At 52.7% G+C, this 24338-nt stretch overlaps 1 protein-coding gene across 1 annotated transcript in view; it reads left to right on the top strand.

The window, feature by feature from the left end:
• The window catches only part of MYO10 (myosin X), a 192970-nt gene that overhangs the window by 153328 nt on the left and 15304 nt on the right, over positions 1–24338 (top strand). The window contains exons 20-29 of the mRNA XM_055325849.1: positions 2337–2461; positions 2554–2668; positions 8790–8896; positions 9734–9943; positions 10293–10338; positions 11252–12136; positions 13291–13414; positions 17365–17608; positions 20658–20753; positions 23760–23853. Coding sequence (XP_055181824.1) covers positions 2337–2461; positions 2554–2668; positions 8790–8896; positions 9734–9943; positions 10293–10338; positions 11252–12136; positions 13291–13414; positions 17365–17608; positions 20658–20753; positions 23760–23853 — 2046 coding nt within the window. The remainder of the gene's footprint in view (positions 1–2336; positions 2462–2553; positions 2669–8789; positions 8897–9733; positions 9944–10292; positions 10339–11251; positions 12137–13290; positions 13415–17364; positions 17609–20657; positions 20754–23759; positions 23854–24338) is intronic.

Raw genomic sequence — 24338 nt, 5'->3', positions numbered from 1 at the left:
CCGTGCAGCCCTGGAAACGGTTCCGGTGGAGACCCGTGCGCCGGGCAAGTGTTGGGGGCAGTGCCTGTAGGCTGCGGCGTGTCCGCCCCGAGCCCGGGCATCACTTAACGTCACAGGCACCAGAGGGGGGAGCTGAAGCAAAACAGAGACCCACTGATGGACATACAGCCCCCCGCCCCGTGACTGCTGCATGGGTTGCCCGTGGCGACAATCTGCCAGTGGGTCCCCCTTCCTGCTTCAATTACTGGGAAGGGCCAGAAACACAATGGGGCTGGGAGCCTGGAAGGAGCCTCTGCGCCTGGTGCCCCCCTCCCGGCTGTAGGAAATCCTACAACCACACCACACTAATTAGCCCGAGAAGGGAAGGGGTTGTCATGGCGACCGGCCACTTTTTAAAGCACAGGAATGGTGTTCATTATTGTTCAGTGTCTTTAGCTGTGGCGGAAAGGTCAGCGTGGCAGGCGTTTTCCATATGAATTTTGGCCCAAGAGCCAAGCCGAAGGTGGAATGTTCCACGGAGGGGCCGGAGATGGTGAGTGGAGCTGAACGTTTTTTGGATGGAGTGTCCCTTTTGTAACATTTTTTAGGACGTCCTGGGAGCCGGTGCCAAATCCGGGGAACATCGCGCAGACTTTGTTAAGGGAGGATTGGGAGAAAAGACGCCCAGCAGAGCGGCGTGGCTTGGGGAGGGGGCCGGCCCAGGAGAGCTTGAGGAAGGGCTTTTTGGGCATCCGGTGGTGGGATACTCAGTCACCAGCTCTCTGATGACGAACTGAACAGGGTCGAGTGAGTCTGATGCGTTACTCCGTGTTTGTTCTACGTTAGCTCCCTTTTGCGTTAGTTCTTGGGGTTGCCTCTGCTCGGCTTATAGTCCAGATGATGGATCGGAAGCACGCTAACCAAGTGCCTCTGCAGCTGCTGCCTCACTTCACTTTTTATAAGGTGGAAACATAACCAAGGGTAATTTTCCCCTATTTTTATGGTTTTTTTTTTCTTATTTTTCTAGGGATATTTAAACAATTAAGGATAAAAATCAGGGAGCCGCAACGTTTTGGACGTTTGCGCTAACTTACCAGCCATACTCAGGTAGCCTGCTGCTGAGTAAAGACAAGTTGACCAGGCTGTTTGCGGAAGAAATTAGATTAAATATAAGAGCAGTCAGCCTGCAGGAGAGGGTGGCAGGCTGATGCTCCAGCGGAAGCTGTAGGGGAGACGTGCAGAGCATTCTTCAGGTTTCTTCTCTCCGAGTTTGGGAAACTTGTGGGATAACGGCTTTAAGCCCAAATTTGTGATAATGACTGTGTTTATAAGGACTGCAAATGTAAGACACCATCTTGCTTTGTTTTGGTCTGGTCTGGTTTCCTTGCACTTCCTAACAGCGTCCTTCCATCCTCTCGTACCCCTTTTCAGTCCCCTTATTCACAGTTGTGCAGGATAAAATACAAAGTAGTTCAAGGGAATGGCTGTTTGGTGAGAAACAAGTCATTGCCCCAAAAGCTGTAAGTGGGAAACGGCCTACTTTTGAGTTTTACCCTGAAAGACTATTGTCCTGTCAGCAATGCCAGTTTGTTTGGCCATGGCGTGCAGGAGAGAATACATTTCAGGACGTGAGTTTTGGTTTGATTTTGCCTGTCTTTGGTTTGGATTTTCTGGGTGTACTTTGTGATCACGGTGGAAAGCTCTCAGTAAATGAAGGATTTGACTGGGTATTGAGAGAACTAAAATTCTTTATTTTTGTCTTTTTTCTCCGCTGGTGTGTTCTCTTCCTCCCCGCTCTCCATGCCAACCTCGCCTACCCCTCCCTGTATCCCTCGCTGGGTTGCTGTATTCTTTGGCTAAAATTTAAAAATGCCTTCAAATTCCTTGAAATGGAAATTTAAAAAGTAAAGAAAGTGACACCTGGATGACACTTTTTAGGTTCTTTGAAAAACAGTATTAAAAATGGTGGTAGGTTGATGATCGTTCAAACTGTTGGAAATTTGTTTGAACATGGATATAAGTACTAGGGAATCATTGGTATCTTTGAAGATATGCTGATGGTGCCATGGTTATATCGAGAAATGGTGTTGATCATATTTATGAATGAGGTGATGTGAACTCTGGGACTTCAAAAATTTAAGGGCAGGGAGTAAGAGCTTGTGGATGGCGCAGGATTCATGGGGTGATGGTGTTGGTGGTGCTGTGAAGCCAAGTGATGGGTCCCTGGGGGTGGGATTCACTTTTTCTTCTGTATTTTTGTGTCGGGTGTGCGTGAGAGAGAGAGAGAGAGAGAGAGAGAGAACGAGAATGAGAGGGAGGCCTTGTTAACTATCTTCTCACGGTTTCGCATGTTTTAGATGCCAGACCAGTTTGACCAGGCGGTTGTTCTAAACCAGCTGCGCTACTCCGGGATGCTGGAGACGGTGCGGATCCGAAAGGCTGGGTATGCAGTCCGAAGACCCTTTCAGGATTTTTACAAAAGGCAAGGCGGGGCTGAATAGATGGTCTTTCTTCTCCGAGGGTCTGGGAGAAGAGGAATTGTTGGCAGGTGACGCGGGCGTCTTTATGCTGCAGGTATAAGGTGCTGATGAGGAACGCGGCAGTGCCTGACGACATCAGGGGCAAGTGCACAGCCCTGCTGCAGCTCTACGACTCCTCCAACAGCGAGTGGCAGCTGGGGAAGACCAAGGTAAAACCGCAGGGGAGGAGCGGTCGTCCCGTTCAGCTCCTGGAGGTGTTAGGGCCAGTGTCCTGTGCTAGGGCTGATGGATTGTTTTTTTTACCTTGGAAGATATGGTGTCGTGCCCACCTTAGTCTTTTGTCCTCCAGACAGTTGATGTTTTATTTGAAGTCCTTGACTTGTCAGGAACTCTGTTTCTGGAAACACCAGACCTTGGGTGTGTATGTGTGTGGTTCCTTGCAGGCTGTCCACCCCTCTTGGCTGGTGGGCAGTTCGGTGCCATGAAGTGCGGGGCGGCCTCTGGCTTCAGAGAAGTGAGAGCCCAGACCCTTCCAACTATTTGTAATTCAAATGCCGAATGCCGGGCAGCCCTGGTGGCTCAGCGGTTTGGCGCTGCCTGCAGCCTGGGGTGTGATCCTGGAGACCCATGATCGAGTCCCACGTCGGGCTCCCTGCATGGAGCCTGCTTCTCCCTCTGCCTGTGTCTCTGCGCCTCTCAGTCTCTCTCTCTCTCTCTCTCTCTGAATAAAATAAATAAATCTTTAAAAAAAAAAATGCCGAATGCCGTCCCTGCACCACAGGAGCTGTTGTGCAAGAGACCAGCCAACAGCCTGGAATCTCGTAGGTTGACAAAAATCCAGTCGAGAAAACCAAGTGAAGGTCACTTTCAGAACGTGCTGGTGTGGCTGAGATGAGGCCTTTACCCTTGATTCCAGACAGTTTGGCCTCAACCGCCAAAATTAGCTAAAAAAAAAAATTGGTTGTGCGACCTTTTCTCCTTGTATCAGGGAGCGGCCCAAATCCTCCACTGCCTCTCACTCTGTCTCTTCCCTCCACTCCCAGGCCTCGTCGCACAGGAACGACCGAAATGTGACTTGGCACAGAAAGCAGGCAGCTGCGGGTGGTGCGGGCTGACCTTTGAGTGTGTGGACGTCCTCGAAAGTCAGACGTGGGCCTCACAGCTGAACCCCCTGACCCTATAGGTAGCAGTGCAGCTTCAGAAGAGTATTTTGAAGTTTGTACTCATGTTACATTCTTTTAACCAAAGAGTTTCTTTAAAAAAGAGAGAGAGAGAGAGAGAGAAAGAGAAAGGGGGCACCTGAGTGGCTCAGTTGGTTGAGCATCTCTTGATTTCCACTCTGGTCAGGCTCTCAGGGTCATGATGGAGCCCTGCATTGGGCTCAGCCCCGAGCGTGCAGCCTGATAAGATTCTCTCCCTTTCCCTCTGCCCCTCCCCACTTGAGCTCTCTATCTTTCAGATAAAAGAAAGGTGTGGGGGAGAAAGGAGAGTGGTTGAGTGTCTCAGTCCATTTGGGCCACTGCAACAAAATACCACCAACTGGGTGACTTCAAGGACAGACCTATGTTTGTCACAGTCTGGGGGTTGGAGGTGCCGGGTGGGTCCTCTTCTAAGCTCAAGGGTTGAGAGAGTTCTGGGTTCCCTTCCTCCTCTTAGAGGGCACTGATCTCATTGTGGGCCCCCACCCACCTGACCTCTTCCAAACCTCCGGACTCCCTGGAGGTGCTTCATCCAACTGTCACCCCAGGGGATGGAGAGGGTGCACAGACATTCAGTCCAGAACCTCAGGGACGAGTATTGAGGCATCATGTGGGGACACTCAGCGAGGGAAATTGGATAATGGACATATTCTCTTAATTATTTTTAAAAATTGATTTATTTTAGAAAAAGAGGGGGAGAGGCAGTGGAGGGGCAGGGGAGGGTGGAGGTGGTGGAGGGGCAGGGGCAGGGGCAGTGGGGAGAGAGAATCTCAACCATTCCCCCACTGAGCTCGGGGCTGCATCTTGAGGTCACGACCTGAGCCAAAATCAAGAGTCAGGTGCTCCCAGACTGAGCCTGCGCCCATGCCCGCGCCCATGCCCCTGAGCGGTCTCACCAGGGATGTAGGGTTCAGCCCTCTGCAGGATGCAGGTGGCCCGCAGAGGTGACAGGTCGCTTACCTGTGCCGTGGAACGAGCTACCTGTAGCGTAGCTGCGGCAGTGACACACGTTGAGGTGCCCCACCGAGTCCCAGGCGGGGGCCCAGATGTGGCGTGGCCGACCCTTCCTCTGCCGGGGTCTCGGGCCGCCTTCCCACTGGAGCTCGGGGGCCTCTTCAGGCTTCCGCGGTGCCAGAACCTGGGTCTTCACAGTGGGGCCTCAGGTCCCAGTTCTGTTGGCGGCTGCCCCCCAGGGCCACGCTCAGCACCTGCCCCCCGCGTGACGTGCCCGCGACCTGGAGGCTGCAGGAGAGTCCAGCTGTGGTCTCCCCACGTGGGGGGCTTTATGATCAGTGCAGTCTCAGAGGTCACAGCCCCTCACGGTTCCACACTGTTGGCTAGAAGTGAGCCAGATCGCACCCACACTTGGGCATGACTGCTTGTGGGGCCACCTCAGGACGCTCTCCCCCACCCCGTCCCCGTTTACCTGACTCACCCTTCCAGTCTCAGCTCAGAGAGACTAGGACAGGAATCCTTCCTGATGTTCCCCATTGTACCCCACACAACAAATCCCCCCCAGAGTGAGCCAGGCCCCCTCTGTCTCCATCCGTCCGCCTGTGACACTGACCCTGCCATCGCCTGTAGACTTCTCTGTCATGCGGGGGCAAGTGTAGACTTAATTGTTCGTTCTTGTACGTGGTGCACAGAGTTAGGAGCTCACTCCGTGTCTGGTAAGCTCTAGAAACCCTACAGGACAGGACTGAGATGTCACCCATTCAGTCCCCAGAGGGAAGCTGCCTAAACACGGGAGCTCTTGACAATACAGCATCACCTGCTCTGACTTTGTTTTTTAAAGATTTATTTATTTATTCGTGAGAGACACGCAGAGAGAGGCAGAGACAGGCAGAGGGAGAAGCAGGCTCCAGGCAAGGAGCCCGATGTGGGACTCGATCCCAGGACCCTGGGATCACGCCCTGAGCTGAAGGCACGTGCTCACCTGCTGAGCCCCCCAGGTGTCCCCTACTCTGATTTTTTAATCAAAAAGATAACGTATTCTGTGCCAACGGATACGCTCCTGGCACCCGCCACCTCGTCCGTGGAGTGACAGCACAGGTCATGATCTCAGATGACACTCATGCTCCCTCGAGGCCCTCGAGCACCTGTCCACCTTCACTTACAGTTACATTGTGGAGACGAGCCCCAGGTGGGGCTTGGGCCCGGGCATAGCACAGGGGCCACAGACACAGGATGACGCTGCCCTTCAGGCCACCGGGCTCTTGGAGAGAAGACGCCACAGCTGCCCATCAGTCATCGGGCGCTGTGTCCTTTGGGAGTAAGGACCCCGCCTCCCCAGGAGAGGCCTCACCGTGGATCGAGATGAGATCGTTAGACAGGAGTTAAACTTCAGCTGGTGACGAGTTGGAGGTAGGAGGAGGAAGGACGCTTGGCGGTCCACAGAAATGCGGGGAAGGAAATGAACCATGTCTGCGAAGTAGCTTTGACCCCGACTGGCATTGGACTTTATTACGTCCTGGTGTGTGTTTCGGTCAGTGCTGCTGCCAGCAGGTTCTTTGTATTCGAAGCCCTGAAATCTAACAGAGATCAGGATCTCCTGGTGAAGAAATTCCCGTCACGCATGACGAAGGCCAACGTGGGCGGCGGCGTGGTCAGCAAGGGAAGCACGGTGCCAGGCCCGAGGGAGTTGGCTCACATACAAACACGTTTCGTACTTGGAAGGCAGGAGTTTGTGGGCGCTGGGGAACGTTCCTAGGGAAAGCAGGAGTCCTGCCGGGACCTCCGATGAGCAGCCCGTCCAGAAGGTTCCCACGCGTGTCCACCCCGAGAGGTCAGGTGGCCGGTGACCTGCTTCGACTCTTGCGTGGGCTTTTGATGCCAGCGCTTTGGTTTCTCGGAGCACCTGGACCTTGCAGCCAGGCTTGTACCCGCCGTCCTGGGGCAGTAAAGACGTTGAACTAGAGCCGCCCTTAGGCCTTGATGAGGCAAAGGCAAGTGAGGTGCTCGCCTCGTATGCCGAGCGGGGTTCGGGGGGCGGCCCCTCGAGTGGACACGGCCCTCTCCTGAGCCTGGGCGGTGCCCTTCCCAGTGGCTGGGCCACGCTGACTGCGCCGTGGCCGCGTCCCGGCACCATGGGCATGTGCTCACCGCCGCGGGCTGGCGGGATGGCGGGGCCTGCTTGGTGGCGTTGCGTAAAGTCACGGTTGGGTGTCGTTAGGCCGAGTCGCTCCTTGAGAGTGTTTTTGCTGTTTCCTGGCCTTTGGGCTGGCGGGAGAGCCCCTAGAGGAAGGGCGGCGCAGGGCACCTTCGCCCGGCCTGAACCCGGCGCTCACACAGGTGCTCCTGGGCTTCTGGTGCCAGCCAGGTGCCAGCCAGGACTTCCCGTAGACTTCCATCGGGGGAGGCCCTCCTCCCTTCATAAAGCTTTCTGTTTGCTCATGCACTAGGTGGATGGTCACTGAACTGCGATCTGTTTCATTAGAGCCCCGCCACCACCGTGCTTCCCCCAAGATTTGACCTTCGCACCCATAAATACTCCCCACGGCACCGGCATCAGAGTGGGATCTTTAAGGCTGAAGAAAGTCGCAGAGAAGTTTAAAGACTTCTTGAAAGCCCAGCCTTGATGAAAACTGCCTTGAACAGAAATCCTTATTACTGAAAACTTGTGATTATCATCAAGTAACGAAGTTTTGTACTTGTAGCTTCTGTCCTTTGTTTTTCTCCCCTCCACCCCCCCACCCCCCACCAAGAGGCAGTTTTTTCAGGCATCAGGAGGGTATATAATTGCAGTTATAGGAAGACAGTTGTATGGAAAACTTTCCTGAGAGGATGATCTGTGGTCGAGTTTTACCAGTGCTCGGGAACCCAGAGCGGGAGCAGGTAAAGCTTCTGTGAGTCACATGGTGGTAGGATTCTTTATGTGCTTTTTCTGCCCAAATGTCTTGGAAGAGACGGAGCGGAGTGTCTGGGAAAATGTGCTATTAAGAAAACATCCTGCATCATTATGGGCCAGAATGAGTCAGAGGCACATAAATCAAAACATCATGAGTGAGAAAGAGTGTCGTTTAGCCTCCCGCCCACCACCAGCAGGATGCTTCCAGGCTGCCCTGAACGTTAACAGAAAAGCATACAAATGTTTGGCACTAGTTCTTCTAGGGAATAGTTCAGAATTTCTTATGCATGCAGTAAATCCGAAATTATGAAATTCAAAGCTACCGTGGTTGAGGGAGGGTCTTAATGTCTTCACGTCTTTTCAAGTATTGGGAACGCTGATACAGAATGCCAATTACCAGATACACTTCCCAAACTTAACACGCACAGGATTGAGGTGCCTGTTCCCAGAAACAGGCCAGCAAATTGCTGGGATCGGTTTTGTTCCAGTTCTGGTATTCCTGTGAGGATCAGACTGAGATGGAACGGAAGTGGTTCAGTTCTAACTTCAGAATTACTTTTTTTTTTCTTTAAGGTTTTATTTATTTATTCATGAGAGGCGGAGACACAGGCACAGGGAGAAGCAGGCTCCCTGAGGGGAGCTTGATGCAGGACTCGATCCCAGGACCCCCAGGGTCACACCCTGAGCCCCTTAGTCACCCTTCAGAATTACATTCTTCATGTCAATTTTTTAAATGTGCATTAAAATTTTTTGAGGCCCAGACACTGTGACTGGTTGTCACTTGACAGTCCTGCAGAGAGAGTTTTCATGTACTACCAAAGTAAGTTGTGCAAAGTTGTTGGATTTTTCTTCCCCTCCCTCCCTTTCTTTCTTTTCTTTTTTAGCATAGAGCATCTCTGCGTTTCTTGTGATTCACACTTCATGCAGGACTGGTGCTGTTCACAAGCTCGTAGTCCCGCTGAAGGGAGTGTGAGCTTTGATGTCAACCTCACAGTCCTCTAACCAACAACACGGCAGGGGGGACTTTATTTGCTGCTTCTTCCTGGTCATATATTTTGACTGTATTTTTCTTAGGTCTTAGTGCATCACAAGTAGAAAGTTTAAAAAACAAAGCAGCGCTTCCCCACAGGAAGTTGGAGAAGCACCATTCAGAGCACAGGCTGTGTGTTTGGAGCACATTTCCCGAGAGCGAAGAAAGCCTTCCCTCCAAAAGAGCTGATTCGGCAAGAACCTGCGTTCACCAGCCCTGTTCTTTACTTCTGATGCGTCACTTTGCCTTGGCAGGTCTTCCTCCGAGAATCCCTGGAGCAGAAGCTGGAGAAGCAACGGGAGGAGGAAGTTACGAGGGCGGCCATGGTGATCCGGGCCCACATCTTGGGCTACTTGGCACGGTAAGAAGCCCAGAGAGGGACGGCGTGGCGCGCCAAGGGGAGGCCTCCCCCGGCGCGCATCACTGGGCGGGGTGGCCCTTGCGTGCTTTTACTTACGAGACCCCTGGATGGAGGTCAGCGCCAGGCCATGGGGAGTCTCTGGGTTGTGCTTCCAACTAGCGATGCCCAGTTGGGTTGCCCCGCGCGGAAAGCTGGCCAGGGGCCTTCCGGTGTCTCCATTAGAGCAGTGACAGGAGGGGACGGTGCTGAGACATTTAAATTGTTTACCCCGTCCCTCTGTGCCTCGTACTGGAGGCAGGCCGCCTTGCTGTGGACTCCGCTATTAGCCCATCGGGTCCACGGGCACTGCTCCCGTGTTTGCCCAGGGGGGCAGCTGCTCGCCTCACGCCCCGGAGTCCTGTCCCCCATGCGGACCTGCAGGCCCCGTGGAACCCCACATCGCTCCATGCTCTCGGGTTCAGGACCATCGCGCTAGGGCCCCCGCCCTGCCGTGAGAACAGGGACCGCATCAAGTCTCTTCGGGGCTGTTTAGGGCCCAGCGCTATGGGGCTGGGCTGTCACTGCCAGGACGCTTCCAAGTCAGCCTTAGGGGTCATGGGTTTATTTAGCCAAGATAATGATAAGGTCCTTGCTCTCGTTTTGTTTGTTATTCTTTTGTTTTTCTTCCATTTTGTTTGGTCCAAAGGGGCCTCCTGGTCGCTCTGGTTCCATAATGAGACTTTCCAGACTCGGCCCTCTTCTTTTGTCTCGTAGCATTAACGCAAACCCATTTGAAGAGCTCAGAGCCTCATTACCTCAACAGCTCTTCTGTTGTGCGGCTTTTGTCTTTATTTTCAGAAAGCAATACCGAAAGGTCCTTTATTGTGTGGTGATCATACAGAAGAATTACAGAGCGTTCCTTCTGAGGAGGAGATTCTTGCACCTGAGGAAAGCCGCCATAGTTTTCCAGAAGCGACTCAGAGGCCAGATCGCCCGGAGGATTTATAGGCAGCTGCTGGAAGAGAAGCGGGCGGAGGAAGAAAAGAGGAAATGGGAGGAAGAGGAGAGGTATAGTAGCTTTCTTGCTCCGATGAAGCAGGAGGACACTTTCTGAGTTTTAGGGTCAATATGCATTCCTGCAGCAAGAATTCCCAGGGGATGCTGCTGTTTAAAACTACCTCTTGGAGGCCTGGATATAGATTTCCTTGGCAGCATCGAAGACCGAGTTATGTGCATGTTTATTCATGTACAGAATGAGTCATTTACCAAAGGAAGAGGGTTCATCCACATCCTTTTTAAGTTGTCTCTAGCAAAGCTGTCTTTAAAAAGGGAGCTCTCTCTGAAAAGTGCTTCTGGGACTTTTTTCCATTGCTTTTGCTTATTATCACCGTCTTTTTTTTTATTTACTGGTTTTTAGAGAAAGAGAGAGGGCACGAAGAGAGGCTGAGCTCCGCACCCAACAGGTAAAGAATACCGTGCCCACGCGTCAGCTTGCTAGCCCCTTTCCTTCCCACCTCAAACACTTTGAAAGTTCAAGGATTCTAAACTAAAATGAAGTATAAAGATGACAGAAGAATCTGAAAGGAGATGTTTATGATGCAACCCATTGCAACCGAGTACAACTCTGTTGATGTCTAAGGTTTTAAATGTGGACACAGCGTAATTTCTCTAACGCAGGGTCGCCGCTGTCTTAGTTTGCTAGCGGTGCCGTAGCAAAGTACCACAGCCTGCGTGGATTAAGCAACAGAAATAGTGCTGCAGCTCTGGAGGCCAGACCCCCAAGGTGAAGGTGTCCCGGGTTTCATTTCTCTCAAGGCGCCTCTCCTTAGGTTGCACATGGCCGCCACCTCGCTGTGTCCTCCTGTGGTCTTGCATGTGTGTGTGTGCATCCCTGGTGTGTGCATGTGTGTGTTCCAATCTCCTGGACCTTCAGGGACACCAGTCAGATGGGGTTATGGCCCACCTCCTGGCCTTATTCTAACTTCTTTTTTTTGGGCCTTATTCTAACTTAATCACATCTTTAAAGCTCCATATCCAGGGGCACCTGGGTGGCTCAGCGGTTGAGATGAGGGTGTAACCCTGGGATCCCAGGATCGAGTCCCACATCAGGCTCCCTGCATGGAGCCTGCTTCTTCCTCTGTGTCTCCGCCTCCCTCTGTGTCTCTCATGAATAAGTAAATGAAATCTTTAAGAAATAACAAAAGCCTTATCTCCAAATACCCATTCCATGGTGCGGGGGATTAGGGCTTCTGCGTACCAATTTGGAGCAGAGGGCATCAACCCCCAGAAGGCACATCCAGGTGTCCTGGGGCTCTCTGTGGCTGTGCTCGCCCTGGTTGCAGGGACCCTCTCTGACCTCTTCCGTCCTCCGCCCAGGAGGAAGCCGCCAGGAGGCAGCAGGAGCTGGAAGCCCTGCAGAAGAGCCAGAGGGCAGCCGAGCTGCACTGCGACTTAGAGAAGCAGAAGGAGAACAAGCAGGTGGAGGAGATCCTCCGCCTGGAAAAGGAGATCGAGGACCTGCAGCGCATGAAGGAGCGGCAGGAGCTGTCCTTGACCGAGGCCTCCCTGCAGAAGCTGCAGCAGCTGCGCGACGAGGAGCTCCGGCGGCTGGAGGACGAGGCGTGCCGTGCGGCGCAGGAGTTCCTGGAGTCACTCAACTTCGACGAGATCGACGAGTGCGTCCGCCACATCGAGCGCTCCCTGTCGGCGGGCGGCGAGGCCCTGGGCGCAGAGGCCCCAGGCGCAGAGGGTGCGGAGGGTGCAGAGGGCGCGGTCGCCCAGAGGCCCAGCTTCAACTTCAGCCAGCCGTACCCCGAGGAGGAGGTGGACGAGGGCTTCGAGGCCGACGACGACGCCTTCAAGGACTCGCCCAACCCCAGCGAGCACGGCCACTCGGACCAGAGGACCAGCGGCATCCGCACGAGCGACGAATCGTCAGAGGAGGACCCGTACATGAATGACACGGTGGTGCCTGTGAGCCCCAGCGCGGACGGCTCCCTCCTGCTCGGCCCGTCGGAGCCCAGCTCGGTGGCTGGGGAGCCCGCCTACTGCATGCCTCAGGGCGGGGGGGCCCTGCCGTCTGCGGACAGCCACTACGACTACGACCGGGACGACTATGAGGACGGCGCCGCCACCTCCGGCAGCAGCGTGACTTTCTCCACCTCATACGGCAGCCAGTGGTCCCCAGACTACCGCTGCTCCGTGGGCACCTATAACAGCTCGGGGGCCTACCGCTTCAGCTCGGAGGGGGCGCAGTCCTCGGTGAGCCTGGGGAGGTGGGGGTGGACGACAGGGAGGGGGCCCACCGCTCGGAGGGGGCGTAGTCCTCAGTGAGCCCCGCCCCCCCGCCAGGGGTGCAGGGTGGCGGTGGACGATGGCTCAGGGGCCAATCGCTCCAGCTCCAATGGGGTGCAGTCCTTGGTGAGCCCCCCGGGGGCTGGGGGTGCAGGGTGGTGGTGGATGACGGCTCAGGGGCTTACTGCTCCAGCTCCAAAAGGGCTCAGTCCTCGGTGAGCTCCGAGGGGGGCGCAGTCCTTGGTGAGCCCCCCCCAGGGGTACACGGTGGGGGTGGACGACAGCTTGGGGGCCTACTGCTCCAGCTCCGAGGGGGCGCAGTCCTCTGTGCCCTCTCCCAGGGGCGTGGGGTTGGTGCCGTCGTTGTCTGTGTGACCCTCACCCGTGCCCCCCCGGGGGTGGGCCAGCCCATCTTTCCAAGTCGAGCTCTTGAGGATGGTTGTCCGCTGCTTTCTCCGGCCACCAGCCGTCACTGGTAAATGAACTTTGAGGCAGGTGGTAGGTCGGACACGGAGCTGAGGTATTCGCCTCCCCCCAACCCCAAGCAAGCTGGCATTTCCCGCGGACACTGGGGTGTGTGCGCTATCCCAGCAGGTAGGGAAGGCAGGCCTGCCCTGAATCAGCTGGAATGGCCCCGGGCTCACTGCACAACCAGCCTCCCTGGCTCCACGTCCCCTCCCGGGATGTGCTGCCTGGTTCTGGACTCTTCCGTGGCTTACCCATGCCCTTTCCAGCTTATGGGCTTACGTCTGGGGGCGTGCATTAAGTATCCCCTTGATTTTCTAAGACTTGAAGGTATTCTTATCATAGTAATTTAAAGGGAGTTTGCTCTTGTATGGTTTGATGAAAATTATACCCTTGAACAGGGTTTCTAGAAAAGCCTTTGGATCAAGGTATGTCTCACAATGTGTCAATTCCACAGATCATTTGACCTTAAAGGTCCCTATTTTGTGATGGATTGATTGATTGGTTGGTTGATTTGATGACCGCCCTGTGTGGTAATGGTACGAGTCCACAGGTTGCTTCTCTTGGGTTTTTATTTTTTTCGGTGATGACAGATGCTGGGCCTTCTTGTGGCTTTTTCTGTTTGGCTCACCACTGGCTCTCTCCTTCTCGTACAGTTTGAAGACAGTGAGGAAGACTTTGACTCTAGATTTGATACAGACGATGAACTTTCCTACCGGCGCGACTCCGTGTACAGCTGCGTCACGCTGCCTTACTTCCACAGCTTCCTGTACATGAAAGGTATGACCTGTCAGGGGCGCCTGGGTTGGGGGTAGCGCGGTGGAAAACTGAGTTTTGTTTCCATGGAGGCTGATTGTGGGCAGGACCAGGAAGACTCCATTGCCCTCACCTGGTGTCAGGTCCTCTTAGGTGCATGGGGGATGCGTGGCTGTCGCGGTCACACCTCCCGAAGGGCTGCCTGGACTGCGCACCGCTGGTGCCTGCTGTAGGGCAGAGTGCGGCCACCATCCCGTCCTCAGCCCCTGGCCCCTCCCTCTTGCCACCCCATCTCATTTCTGTGCTCTGCCCCTCTCTTGCTACATCTCCTCCCCAACACCCCCTCCCCACACTGTTCCTTTCCTTTCCTTTCCTTCCTTCCTTCCTTTCCTTTCCTTTCCTTCTTCCTTCCTTTCCTTTCCCTTTCCCTTCCCCTTTCCCCTTTCCCTTTCCCTTTCCCCTTCCCTTTCCCTTCCCTTTCCTTCCTTCTCTCTGACACACTCTTGCTGGCATCGGTGTGGCCCCTTCTGTGGCAAACCACACCTTCTCCTGCCACGGGAGTGTTGGAGGACCCCCAGGGTTTCCTTTACGAGAGAAGTAAAGGTCTGAGCCAGGGGTACCCCTCACCTTACCGCTCACCTGCCGTCTACCCCGCACTGCATGAGGAGGATTTGGGTTGTATGCTGTGGCTGCCACTGGACCTAGTGGCCCCTGACCCTGGAAGACTTCAGAGCATGTTCCTTTTGGAAAGGAACTTAATTAGGACCTTGTAGTCCTACTTCATGGTCTCCACTCTGATTTCTATTTTATTTTTTTTTAATTCATTTTTTTTTTAATTTGCTTGGGTGGGGGTGGAGAGGAGCAGAGGGAGAGGCAGAGAGCAAGAATCTTCAGCAGGGTCCCCGCCCAGCGCAGAGCCCCATGTGGGACTCGACCTCATGACCCTGAAATCCTGACCTGCCTGAGCCAAAATCAGGAGTTGGACACATTAGCCGACTGAGCCTCCAGGCGCCCCTCAACCCTGACCTCTGGGTGGTGACGGGGCCCAGAGGAGCCGCAGTCCTCACCAGGTTTTGGCTGGGCTTTCACACGGGTCCCTGAAAGAAGGGTCCATCCAGCTCCAGGCTAGATGAGGGAACCGGTCCAAACCTGGGGATGGGCAGGGATGACAAGAACCATCATCCTGCTGATGATGCCCCCCTCCCCCCCCCATTCTGTCGACAAGTTTGCCTAACTCTTCACTTTTCATTAGCTTTCCTTCTGTTTCCCTCCATGAAGCAGTGTTGACTTCTGTGCTCCCTTTCCCTGTTTCTTCTGTTCTTTGCTTCTCTCTCCTAGTGGGTTCTCTCTCCTAGTGGCATGTTTATCTTTTTTTCATATCACTGTCCTCCTCAGTAGTTTTCCTGTTCTTCTTCACTTAGTTTTTCTTTCTTTCTTTCTTTCTTTCTTTCTTTCTTTCTTTCTTTCTTTCTTTCTTTCTTTCTTTCTTCCTTTCTCCTTCCGTCCTTCCTTCTCTTTTCTTTTTTCTTTTCTTTTCTTTTTTTTTCTTTTCTTTTTCCTGCTTCTGCCTCCCTCCGTCTTCAACACCATTCTAGCTCCTAATATCACTCACATGCTTTTCAAAGCCCTACTGTTCTCAACCCCAGATCCCCAAGGTGCTCATGGAAACCCCACCAGGTTTAATTTAGGGGAGATGGGCCTATTACCTGAAGTCCTTGGTGGGTGGAAATTTTTACAGGAGCAGTGGAATAAAAAAGATTGGAAAATTCTGAGTGATCAAGTGTTCACTGGAATAGTCAAGAAAAGATTCAGTCACAGAACAGAATCTAGTATGTATCTAATAGCATTTTAAGATTGTGTTATGCATTTCTCAGAATAAATATAAGCTTTTTGTTAATAGTATATATTTCCCCTGTCCCTATTTAATTATAATTCCCTTAAGTTAGCTTTAGAATTCCTTATAAATCACTCTTTATAGGGATATGGCATTGATTATATATGGATATATATAGAATATATGGCATTACTATAAAATTGATTAAAACAAAAGAAGTTGAGGAAAAAGTAAAGGTATATTCAGAGCATCAAAATCTTAAGATTAAAGCACAAAGAGTTCAAGAAAGTAAGCAAGTGAATTTTTGGTAAACTCCTTTTAACTAAAACAAGTTGTATAAATGCATCACCTTCTAATCTTTGATACGTCATTGTTTAATTTTTAATAAAGTACTTAGGAAGTTGTGACCAAACATTGCAGAGAAACCAATCATAAAATATAACCTGGTGGTTAGATTTTCTTTATGAGCATAAATGTGTTCTCACCAGCCTCGTGGTCTGCTTAAGGAGTTTGCCGTTAGGAAATTAATAGCACCGATCAAAATCTGTGAAGGATGAAGCATGGAGAGAGCACCCAGGATTGGAGGGGGGCAGCTGGGATGAGTCCCACATGCCGCTTCAGAGCACCAGAGCCAGTAAACTTGTGCTGATGGCTCTGCTGATGGCTGGTATACTCTGTGTCTTCAGAACAACTGCAGATAACCTTTATCACTTAAAAACATTTTTTTGATCAAAGTACAATTAGCAGTGTCCTCTGTGCTTCAGCAGTACGGCGCAGTGGGTTAGCGCTTCCGCAGGTTGCTGGTGCCCACCACCAGAGATCGAGTTCCCATCTGTTCTCCTACGATGTCATTACCCTTTGTCGCCTAAAGACGATAAGATCATAGAATGACTTTGTGCTACAGGTTCCTCTGGGCTTGCTTTGGGAACCCCAGATTAAAGCCACAAATCGGAAAGAAAAAGTTTTATTCTGGTGGCCCCCAGCAGGTTTGTAGCTTGCTGGGAAACCGCTCTGGAGTGTGGCCGCATGGTCACGGACTTCTCAGCCGGGCGAGCAGGCAAGGGGCTTAAGAAGGGGCAGCAGTGGGTTCAGTGAGAGCAAGTGCCTTTGCACGCCAGCCAGCACATCGCGTGGGCCCTGCTTCACTTGTTTCAGTGTGAGGTTTATGTCGCTAGTCACTGAAGAAGTTAATCTGCAGAGGTCTGTCTTCACGCCATCTCCGATCTGTACAAGAAAGCATTTTCTTTATTCGTTCAGTATCCCTGTTCATGTGTGCCTTACTTTTATTACTGGCTGATCGAAAAAAGTAACTTGTCGCTTTATAATTAACTACTGAGGTAGGTTCCATGTTCTTCAGTGGATTCATTAAGAGATTTTTGATTGATGGTGGTTAAGATGTCATCCTGGAGTGTCCTTGGGAAATCGAGAATACCAAGATAAAATGATTCTGCTAGAAAAACATTAGGAATTTTTAAAAAGATTTTATTTATAAGTAATCTGTACACCCAGTGTCGGGCTCAGAATCTTGGGATCAAGAGTCGCATGCTCTACCCACAGGGCCAGCCAGGTGCCCCCTAGAAATATTTATTTTTTTTTAATAGGTGAATACTGAGTTTGTTTTAAGATTTTATTTATTCACGAGACACAGAGAGGGAGGCACAGACACAGGCAGAGGGAGAAGCAGGCTCCTGCTGGGAGCCCAATGCGGGACTCGATCCCAAGACTCCAGGATCACGCCCTGGGCCCAAGGCAGACACTCCACCGCTGAGCCACCCAGATGTCACAAAATATTTGTTATCTTGTAAAAAGATAAATTAGGCCAATTTCTCCTGTCTGGGGCCTTTGGAGACCCACGCGGCCCCTTGGGGAAATGGCCCTCGCCCGCAGCCTGTACCCAGTCCAGGTCAGAGTGTGAGCTGGTGATCTGTCCCTGTGTGGGCGTCTTACCAAGGCCTCTCAGCGGGGGGGGGGGGGGGGGGGGGGCTGCTGTGAGCTGGAAGGCAGGGAGGGCAGCATTGGTGTCCTCAGGCCGGCCGGCGCGGCACAGTGGGGGCGGCCGAGCCTCGAGGCCTGCTCCTGCCACATGATCCAGCGGGACTGACCATGTCCATCCCTTCTGTCCCCGATCCTGGGGCTGCAGGTGGCTTAATGAACTCCTGGAAGCGCCGCTGGTGCGTCCTCAAGGATGAAACCTTCCTGTGGTTCCGCTCCAAGCAGGAGGCCCTGAAGCAGGGCTGGCTGCATAAGAAGGGCGGCGGCTCGTCCACGCTGTCCCGGAGAAACTGGAAAAAGCGCTGGTTTGTCCTCCGCCAGTCCAAGCTGATGTACTTCGAGAACGACAGCGAGGAGAAGCTCAAGGGCACCTTGGAGGTCCGGGCAGCCAGGTATGTGGACAGACCCTGTCAGGGGCGCGGTTGGGGGTGCTCAGGGTTTGTGTCTGTGCGCCCCAGTCACTCTATCCAGTGCATGATTCGCCGGGGGCTGGGGTCGGCCGGGCGCTGTGGGCCCAGACCTCATTCCGCCGTGGGTCAGCGTACACGTGCTGAGAGGACGCCCTGTGCGGCCAGACTGTCGGCCTGCAGGCTCTGCTCCCTGGCCCTGGGGCTGTCGCCATGCAGCCTGCGGCCTTGGGGGCTCCACATTCTGGTTCCTGGTTGCAAACCAATGTCCCCGGTGGGTCTGCTTATACCCGTTGCCACACACGCTTATGCGGTTCTTTTCCGGTGGCAAGGACTCAGGTCTGTTCAGTCCGCAGCTTCCAAGTATGCGGTGCTGTGTCCTTCACTAATTCTCTCGCGTTGTGCGGGGCACCCCCAGGATGGCGTTTATAACTGGAAGATTGTGACTTTTGACTACCTTCGTTTTGGTTTTTTGGTTTTAATGTTTTGGGAGATGTTTTTGGAATGAATCCCTGATCTTTTACCGATGTGGGCTGTGCCGGCCACCTCTGTTCCCAGCAACGAGAGGAACAGAACCAGGCCCGGGATCCCACACAGCCCCTTTCTCTGCTACCCATTTGTAGAACTAAAGCACTGGACTATTGACCCATTAGTTGGGTTAAAAATTAAAGTTTGCAGAAAATTGTTGGGCTTAGCAGCAGCCGGGCACCTCAATGCTACATGTGAAGTGTTTTGGGATAACCCACGGCCACTGCTTCACTCAAAACCAAGCAGTCACCGTAGTTAGAAAATGAGTACAATAAGCTCTGAGAGTGATTCACTCCTGAAGCCACGAGACCCGAGGACAGTGCATTGTTCGTGACCAGCATCGGCAAAGTTAGAGGATTATTTATTGAAAAGCGGGAGTCAAATGACTATTTATTGAAAAGCGGGGAGTCTACACATCTGATTTTGAGGGCGAATAATGAAGTGCAGAGAGCAGAGTACTGACTCCTCCAGGCTGCCCCCCGGGGTTTGTGAGGAGCCGAGGCTGGGGAACAGAGTCCGTGTGGGGCTGGGATTTTCGCAGCTCTGCCTGGGCCTCGGCCCTGCCTGCCTGATGCTCTCACCGACACCGCAGGAGGTCAGCAAAGCCAGGCGGCTCAGAGGAGGGCGGAGGGGATCTCACAGTGGGGATCCTGGCTGAGCCCCTGCACCTCACCCCGTGCCCCCTAATAACTCCCTGGTCCTGGGTGCTCTGTGAGAGTCAGGGTCAAGGACACAGCTGTCATTGGGCTGCCTCCGCCCTGTTCTGCTGAGGGAGGGTGTGGAGCTGTCAGGGTTTTACCACATTAAGATTATTTTAATTGACCTGAATTAAAATCATCCCCTTTGTATTTTGAAACGTTTGGTTACAGAAAGTATCCGTGTCCCGCAGAAGTAGGCAGATATAATAAAGTCCCCGTGCTCGCCCCGCACCCCCCCAGCCATGGCCCCTGTGCCCACCAGGAACCCCAGCCACCCCGCGCCCCTACGCCCTCTGTGTTCTGCACAGCAAGTTCCCGGCAGCAGAGTTCTAGCCCTGAATATTTTACTCTGCACTTAGAATGTAGGAGTCTTAATACATAATGACATTGTGGCGACAGCATTTAAAGAAAAAACATTAACTTCTTAGTCCAAACTCCAGTCATTGTTCAAAATTCCTCACTGGTCTTGCAAATGGAGGCGATAACACTCTTGTTGGTTCCAGTTGGTTTATTCCAATCAGCATCCAAATAAGGCCTATAATTTTTAATCCATTGACAGATCTCTTGAATCTCTTATAGTTTCCACCACCACAACCACCACCCCCCCCGCCGCCATTGTTTTCTTCATCACTTGCTGTCATTGGAGAAGCCGCGGCATGTGTTTCTAGGTGATGTGATGATAGCATCGCTCCCCTTCCAGGGAAGGTTTTTACAAGCACAGGTCCCTGGGCTCCATCCCGAGGGTCCCCGCGCCCCCAGCTGTGTTTTCGGAACATTTCCCAGGATCCACTGGGCCACTGTGGTTCCGAGCCACAGCCTTCCAGCTACATCACAGCCTCACCGCTCACTTTACATGCGAGGTCGTGGCTGTCCAGGATGACATGGTCTGGACGGTTTCGCTGGGGCCTCCGCGCTCAAGAGACTCTGTGACCCGATGCTTGGCTGATGATTCCTGCCCGTCCGTCACCTCTTGCTTCCTGCTCAGACCATGTGTCACAGGCTGCTCCAGGAATGTGCACCATCTTGATTTTTAAAAACACTCTATCTTGTTTCAGTGATTTTAGCTGTAAGATATTTATTTTTCCCAACTAGTTAGACTGTTTGGTTTGGTAGATGTAAATGTTTTACTAACTCCTGAAAAGTTAGGCAACATCACTTGGCAAAGCAAGCTGGCTTTATCCCCAAGACCCTTCTTCATCAACTGTCTGGTCCCATCCCAACACCCGCTTGTGTTTACCCCGATCTTGTTGACCTGGTCCACTGGTTCTAAACTTCTAGTGTTGTGGATGATGAGAGCAAGGTGGTGTGGAGCTCCAGAAACACCCAAGCCCTGCTCTTGCCGGTGGAAATAAGGTGCCCCTACCAGGCAGGCTCAGTCCGAGGTGCCAGCCAAGGCCTTAAGCTGTCATGGGAAGCCGCAAGGATGGGGGGGTGCGCAAAGGCAGCCTCATCACCTGGGGGGCCCTTCCATAGGGCAGTGAGAGGAGCAGGAAGGTGCGGGCCAGAGGGGGGCAGCCATCCCAAGCCTCAGGGGGGCCGAGTGAGGCGCGAGACTAGAGAAGTCAAGGACCCACCTGCCCTTGCTTCCAGCCTGAGCCTCCCCATCTTGGGAAGGGGGAGGAGCCCAGCTCCCCCGGACGCCACAGGCATCTGCATCATTTCTCAAAAAAAAAAAAAACAAGGCTGAAGCAGGTGTTTGGCTTTTCGGCTATGGTTTCCAACCCACTCATTAGTGTGGTGAAGTTGCTTTTCCCACTCAGTGTGGAGGACTCTGGTCCTGATGTGGCCTTGGTGCTCTTGCTTTGCAGAGAGATCATAGATAACACCAGCAAGGAGAACGGGATAGACATCATCATGGCCGACAGGACCTTCCACCTCATCGCTGAATCCCCAGAGGATGCCAGGTGAGATGCCGCCGGCGCCCACCACCCTCACTCCTGCTCGGGCCTGGGTGCCTCCCTGCTGGCTCTGGATAGACTGTGCGTGATTTTCTCATTGGGCTTTTCTGTTAGGACGGCTGAAGCATCACGAGCTTGACGGACTGGTCCGGGGGGTGGGTGTGGTATGAGGACCGCACGCCGTCCAGGACTTCCAGCCTTGGGTGCCGCTGCATGGGACACTGTGTTCCCGTGGCTCTGGCTTCAGTTGTCCCGGGCAGCGTGTGCAAACCATGCAACCACCCAGAGCTCAAAGCCCACCTTCTGGAAGCTTCTGAGCTTTGCAAGGGAGGGAACAGCCTGTGTTGGCTGAAGGGTTGAGAGGGTGGGAGCATCAGCCACTAGTTGTTTAAGTAGACGATAGCGCTGCGGCGACGACCAGCACTTAGGTGTTTGCGCTGAAGTCAGTAGGACAGAGGAGATGGTTGATGCCTAGAGAATTACTGCATTTCAGGCAAAATTCTGAGATGCTTCACGTATATCACCTCATTTAATTCTCACGGCTGCCTACGAGGTAGTAGCACTATTACCACTGTTACCATGCACCGCATCTCACAGAGTAGAGACCCAGGTATGAGGAAGGGTGAAGTCACAGCAGCTCAGTCCTGCTGAACTGAGGCATCACGTTTCTCATGGTTCTTCAAGAACTTAAATTGGTGACCACGCTCAAAGGACAGTGTGATTGGTGTCCATTGGCCGAACCAAGTAGTCTCATGTTCCTGGTTTCCATTCTAGGGGGGACGTGGAATGAAGTAAGAGCGAACTGGTATCGGCTCCCCAGTGTGATAGATCACAGGGTCATGCAGGGGAGGAGACGCAGGAGAGTGTCTCTTGGTCTGCTCCTGCTGCTTTGTGAGCCCCAGGGTTGTGTTGGGTACCCGTCGTCTCCTCTGAGCAACGCCAGAGAGCATCTTCAGCCTAAAACCCTTACTTTTGACCTTGGGAATCATTAGAATTTTGTCACGAATTCTTGGTGCCTCTCACTACCCCTCTCTCTGCCCTTTGAACGTTTGAGTTAATACAACACCATGGTAGCAGCATTAAGGGCAGAGAGTAATTCTTCCCGTGGGAATGCATGAAAACCCTGCTTGGATCCATAAGTGATGACAGAGACTGGAAAAACAAGCAAACCTGGAATTATAGCCCATCTGGGCCTCCTGGAGACCACTTGGGGTTGGTTGGGGTCCAGGGAAAGCCCATAGCTTTTCAGCTGAATTATAGGACCAGCGCTTGGTAGCCATCCTCTCTGTTTGATGCCATAATCAACCTGCTAAATTTAACATTTGGGACTTTTTTCAAGCGGGCTCCATGCTGGGTGTGGAGTCCAGGCAGGGCCTGAACTCATGACCCCGTGATTAAGATCTGAGCTGAGCTGAGATCAAGAGGTGGACATTTCACTGAGCTACCCAGGTGCCCCCTCATCTGGGATGTTTTAGCAGGGGACTTCTTCCCTTCACCAGGAGGACACATTTTTTTAAAACTTCTTCTCAGATGAAGTTAAATTTGACTCAAGAGGAGAAATGTGCAAATTTGAGTGTGCACGCGTGTGAGAGGGGGAGATCCCATGCGGCCTACCTGCATCTTGAACTCGTGTGCTTTTCAGTGATTTGGGAAATTGTTGAGCTTCATGAAGCAGTGACTCAGGTCTTGCTTTTGAGTTCATCAGAATTGATGAAGCAAATTTACATTGAGACGTCTCCCTTGGGTTCCCAAAGAATCTGTATATGTTGCCTATTTTCAAGCCCCTCGGTCACATTTTTCTCCTTCGGGATCATAGGAGATAGATTTTAGTGCCTTGCTGTGGATACCTGGCATGACTGACATTTCTGTAAAGGCAGGTGCACATGTTTTGCTTACATCTCCTGCCCTATACCAAGTGCCGTACCCGCTGTACCTACTGGTCTTCTTAGCCCCTGCGGGAGAAGGATGTCGTAGCATCCCGCATCTGGTGCCTCTCACATTTTAGAGTTGCTTGATAGACGCTGGATGGACAGATGGAGGACGGATGAGTGGATATTTGTGGTCCTTCTCCTCAAGCCTGTATTGTGTTTCTAGTTGCATCACAGCTTTTGCTCAGCTTGACTTTTCTGGGGTGGGCCTGTTTTCCTTCATTGTCTGACTAATGAGGCTGCAAGTGAGAAAGCTCATTTCAGGTGAAGATAGAGGAGTTCTCAGGTCAAGATAACTGCACTTGCTGCTTCAAGCAATTGTTTCCTGTTTCCAGCTCTCCTCTGTTTTTATTCATACTTAAGTAGAAATTGTATCAGGTTAAAAAAAAAAAAAAGTAAAGTAAAAGAAATCCTGGGGCTCCTGGGTGGCTCGGGTCATGATCCTGGGGTCCTGGGGTCGAGCCCTGCATTGGGCTTAGCGGGGAGTCTGCTCCTCCTCCTCCCTCTGCCCCTCCCCCTGCTTGTGCTCTCTCTCACTCTGTCAAACAAATAAGTAAAATATCTAAAAGAAAGAGAAAGAAAGAAGGGAGGGAAGGAAGGATGCATCTGTCCTCATCTATCTATCAGGTGGTTGGAAACTGCATCCTGGAGTGAGCGGGGCACAGACCTCAGGGGCCACCTTGAGGAGGTACCCGGACCTCACTGGCCTTCTTACCCTGCAATTCACTTTTAAAAAATGGAAGGCACTTGAATATTCCCGAGGTTATAGGTCACATCTTCAGTAAGGATCCTTGATGTAACTGAGGATCTCCTCCCCGTGCTCATCACCTGTGCAAGGTCTTGGGGGGCTGGAGGAGAGGGTGTCTCACGGGTCCCAGCCTGCAGCAGGTGGCAGCTACAGGCCCTTGGGCATTGCCCGCCACAGGCCGCGTGAAGCCCCCCTTCACCCGTGAGTAGTGTAGGCACGTGAAAAACCAAGTCGCCCAGAGGAAACGTCGTTTTCACAGAGAAGGTGGCAAGAAGGGCGCCAGGTGCTGGTTGCCGGCGGCAGTCGGCCCCCTGACCCGTGCTTTCTTCCCTGCAGCCAGTGGTTCAGTGTGCTGAGCCAGGTGCATGCGTCCACCGACCAGGAGATCCGGGAGATGCACGATGAGCAGGCCAACCCGCAAAATGCCGTGGTGCGTGGGCGTCGCAGGGGAGGGGCGTCCCCATGGGCGTGGGGGGGCGCTGGGGGTTCTGGGCACTCAACCGCAAGAGTAACAATTAAAGAGAAAACCAGGACTGTCTTGTTTAAAGATCCTGCAGAAAAGAGAGTAAGTGAAAGAAGATGGTAGTAGTCCTAGATTCCAGCCCTCCCACTTTAAACGTTCCACGAACCCTCCCCCCCAAAAATTCCTGAGTTTTATGAAACCGTGGAAGTACAGCATACATTCCTTCAAGGGACTCAGCGAATTCTGACTCGCATTCTTTCCGTCTTCACTGCATGCTAGACGCACACAGACCGGATAGTCCTATTTTAGAGCAAGGCTGTAATTTCTTGAGGGCAACGTACAGAGTTTCTTAGAGTCCGTCTAGAGTTTGGTGACGGACCGTACTGTGAGCCAGAAAACCTGTACTGTTGAAAGAAGTTTATAAACCCTTCTCACCAAAAGTGTTTTAAGCA

The sequence above is a fragment of the Nyctereutes procyonoides genome, unplaced genomic scaffold, assembly GCF_905146905.1.
Source record: "Nyctereutes procyonoides isolate TBG_1078 unplaced genomic scaffold, NYPRO_anot_genome, whole genome shotgun sequence".
NCBI classification, from domain to species: Eukaryota; Metazoa; Chordata; class Mammalia; order Carnivora; family Canidae; genus Nyctereutes; species Nyctereutes procyonoides.
Note: the sequence above shows the minus strand (reverse complement) of the source record. Positions and strands in the feature narration are given on the sequence as shown.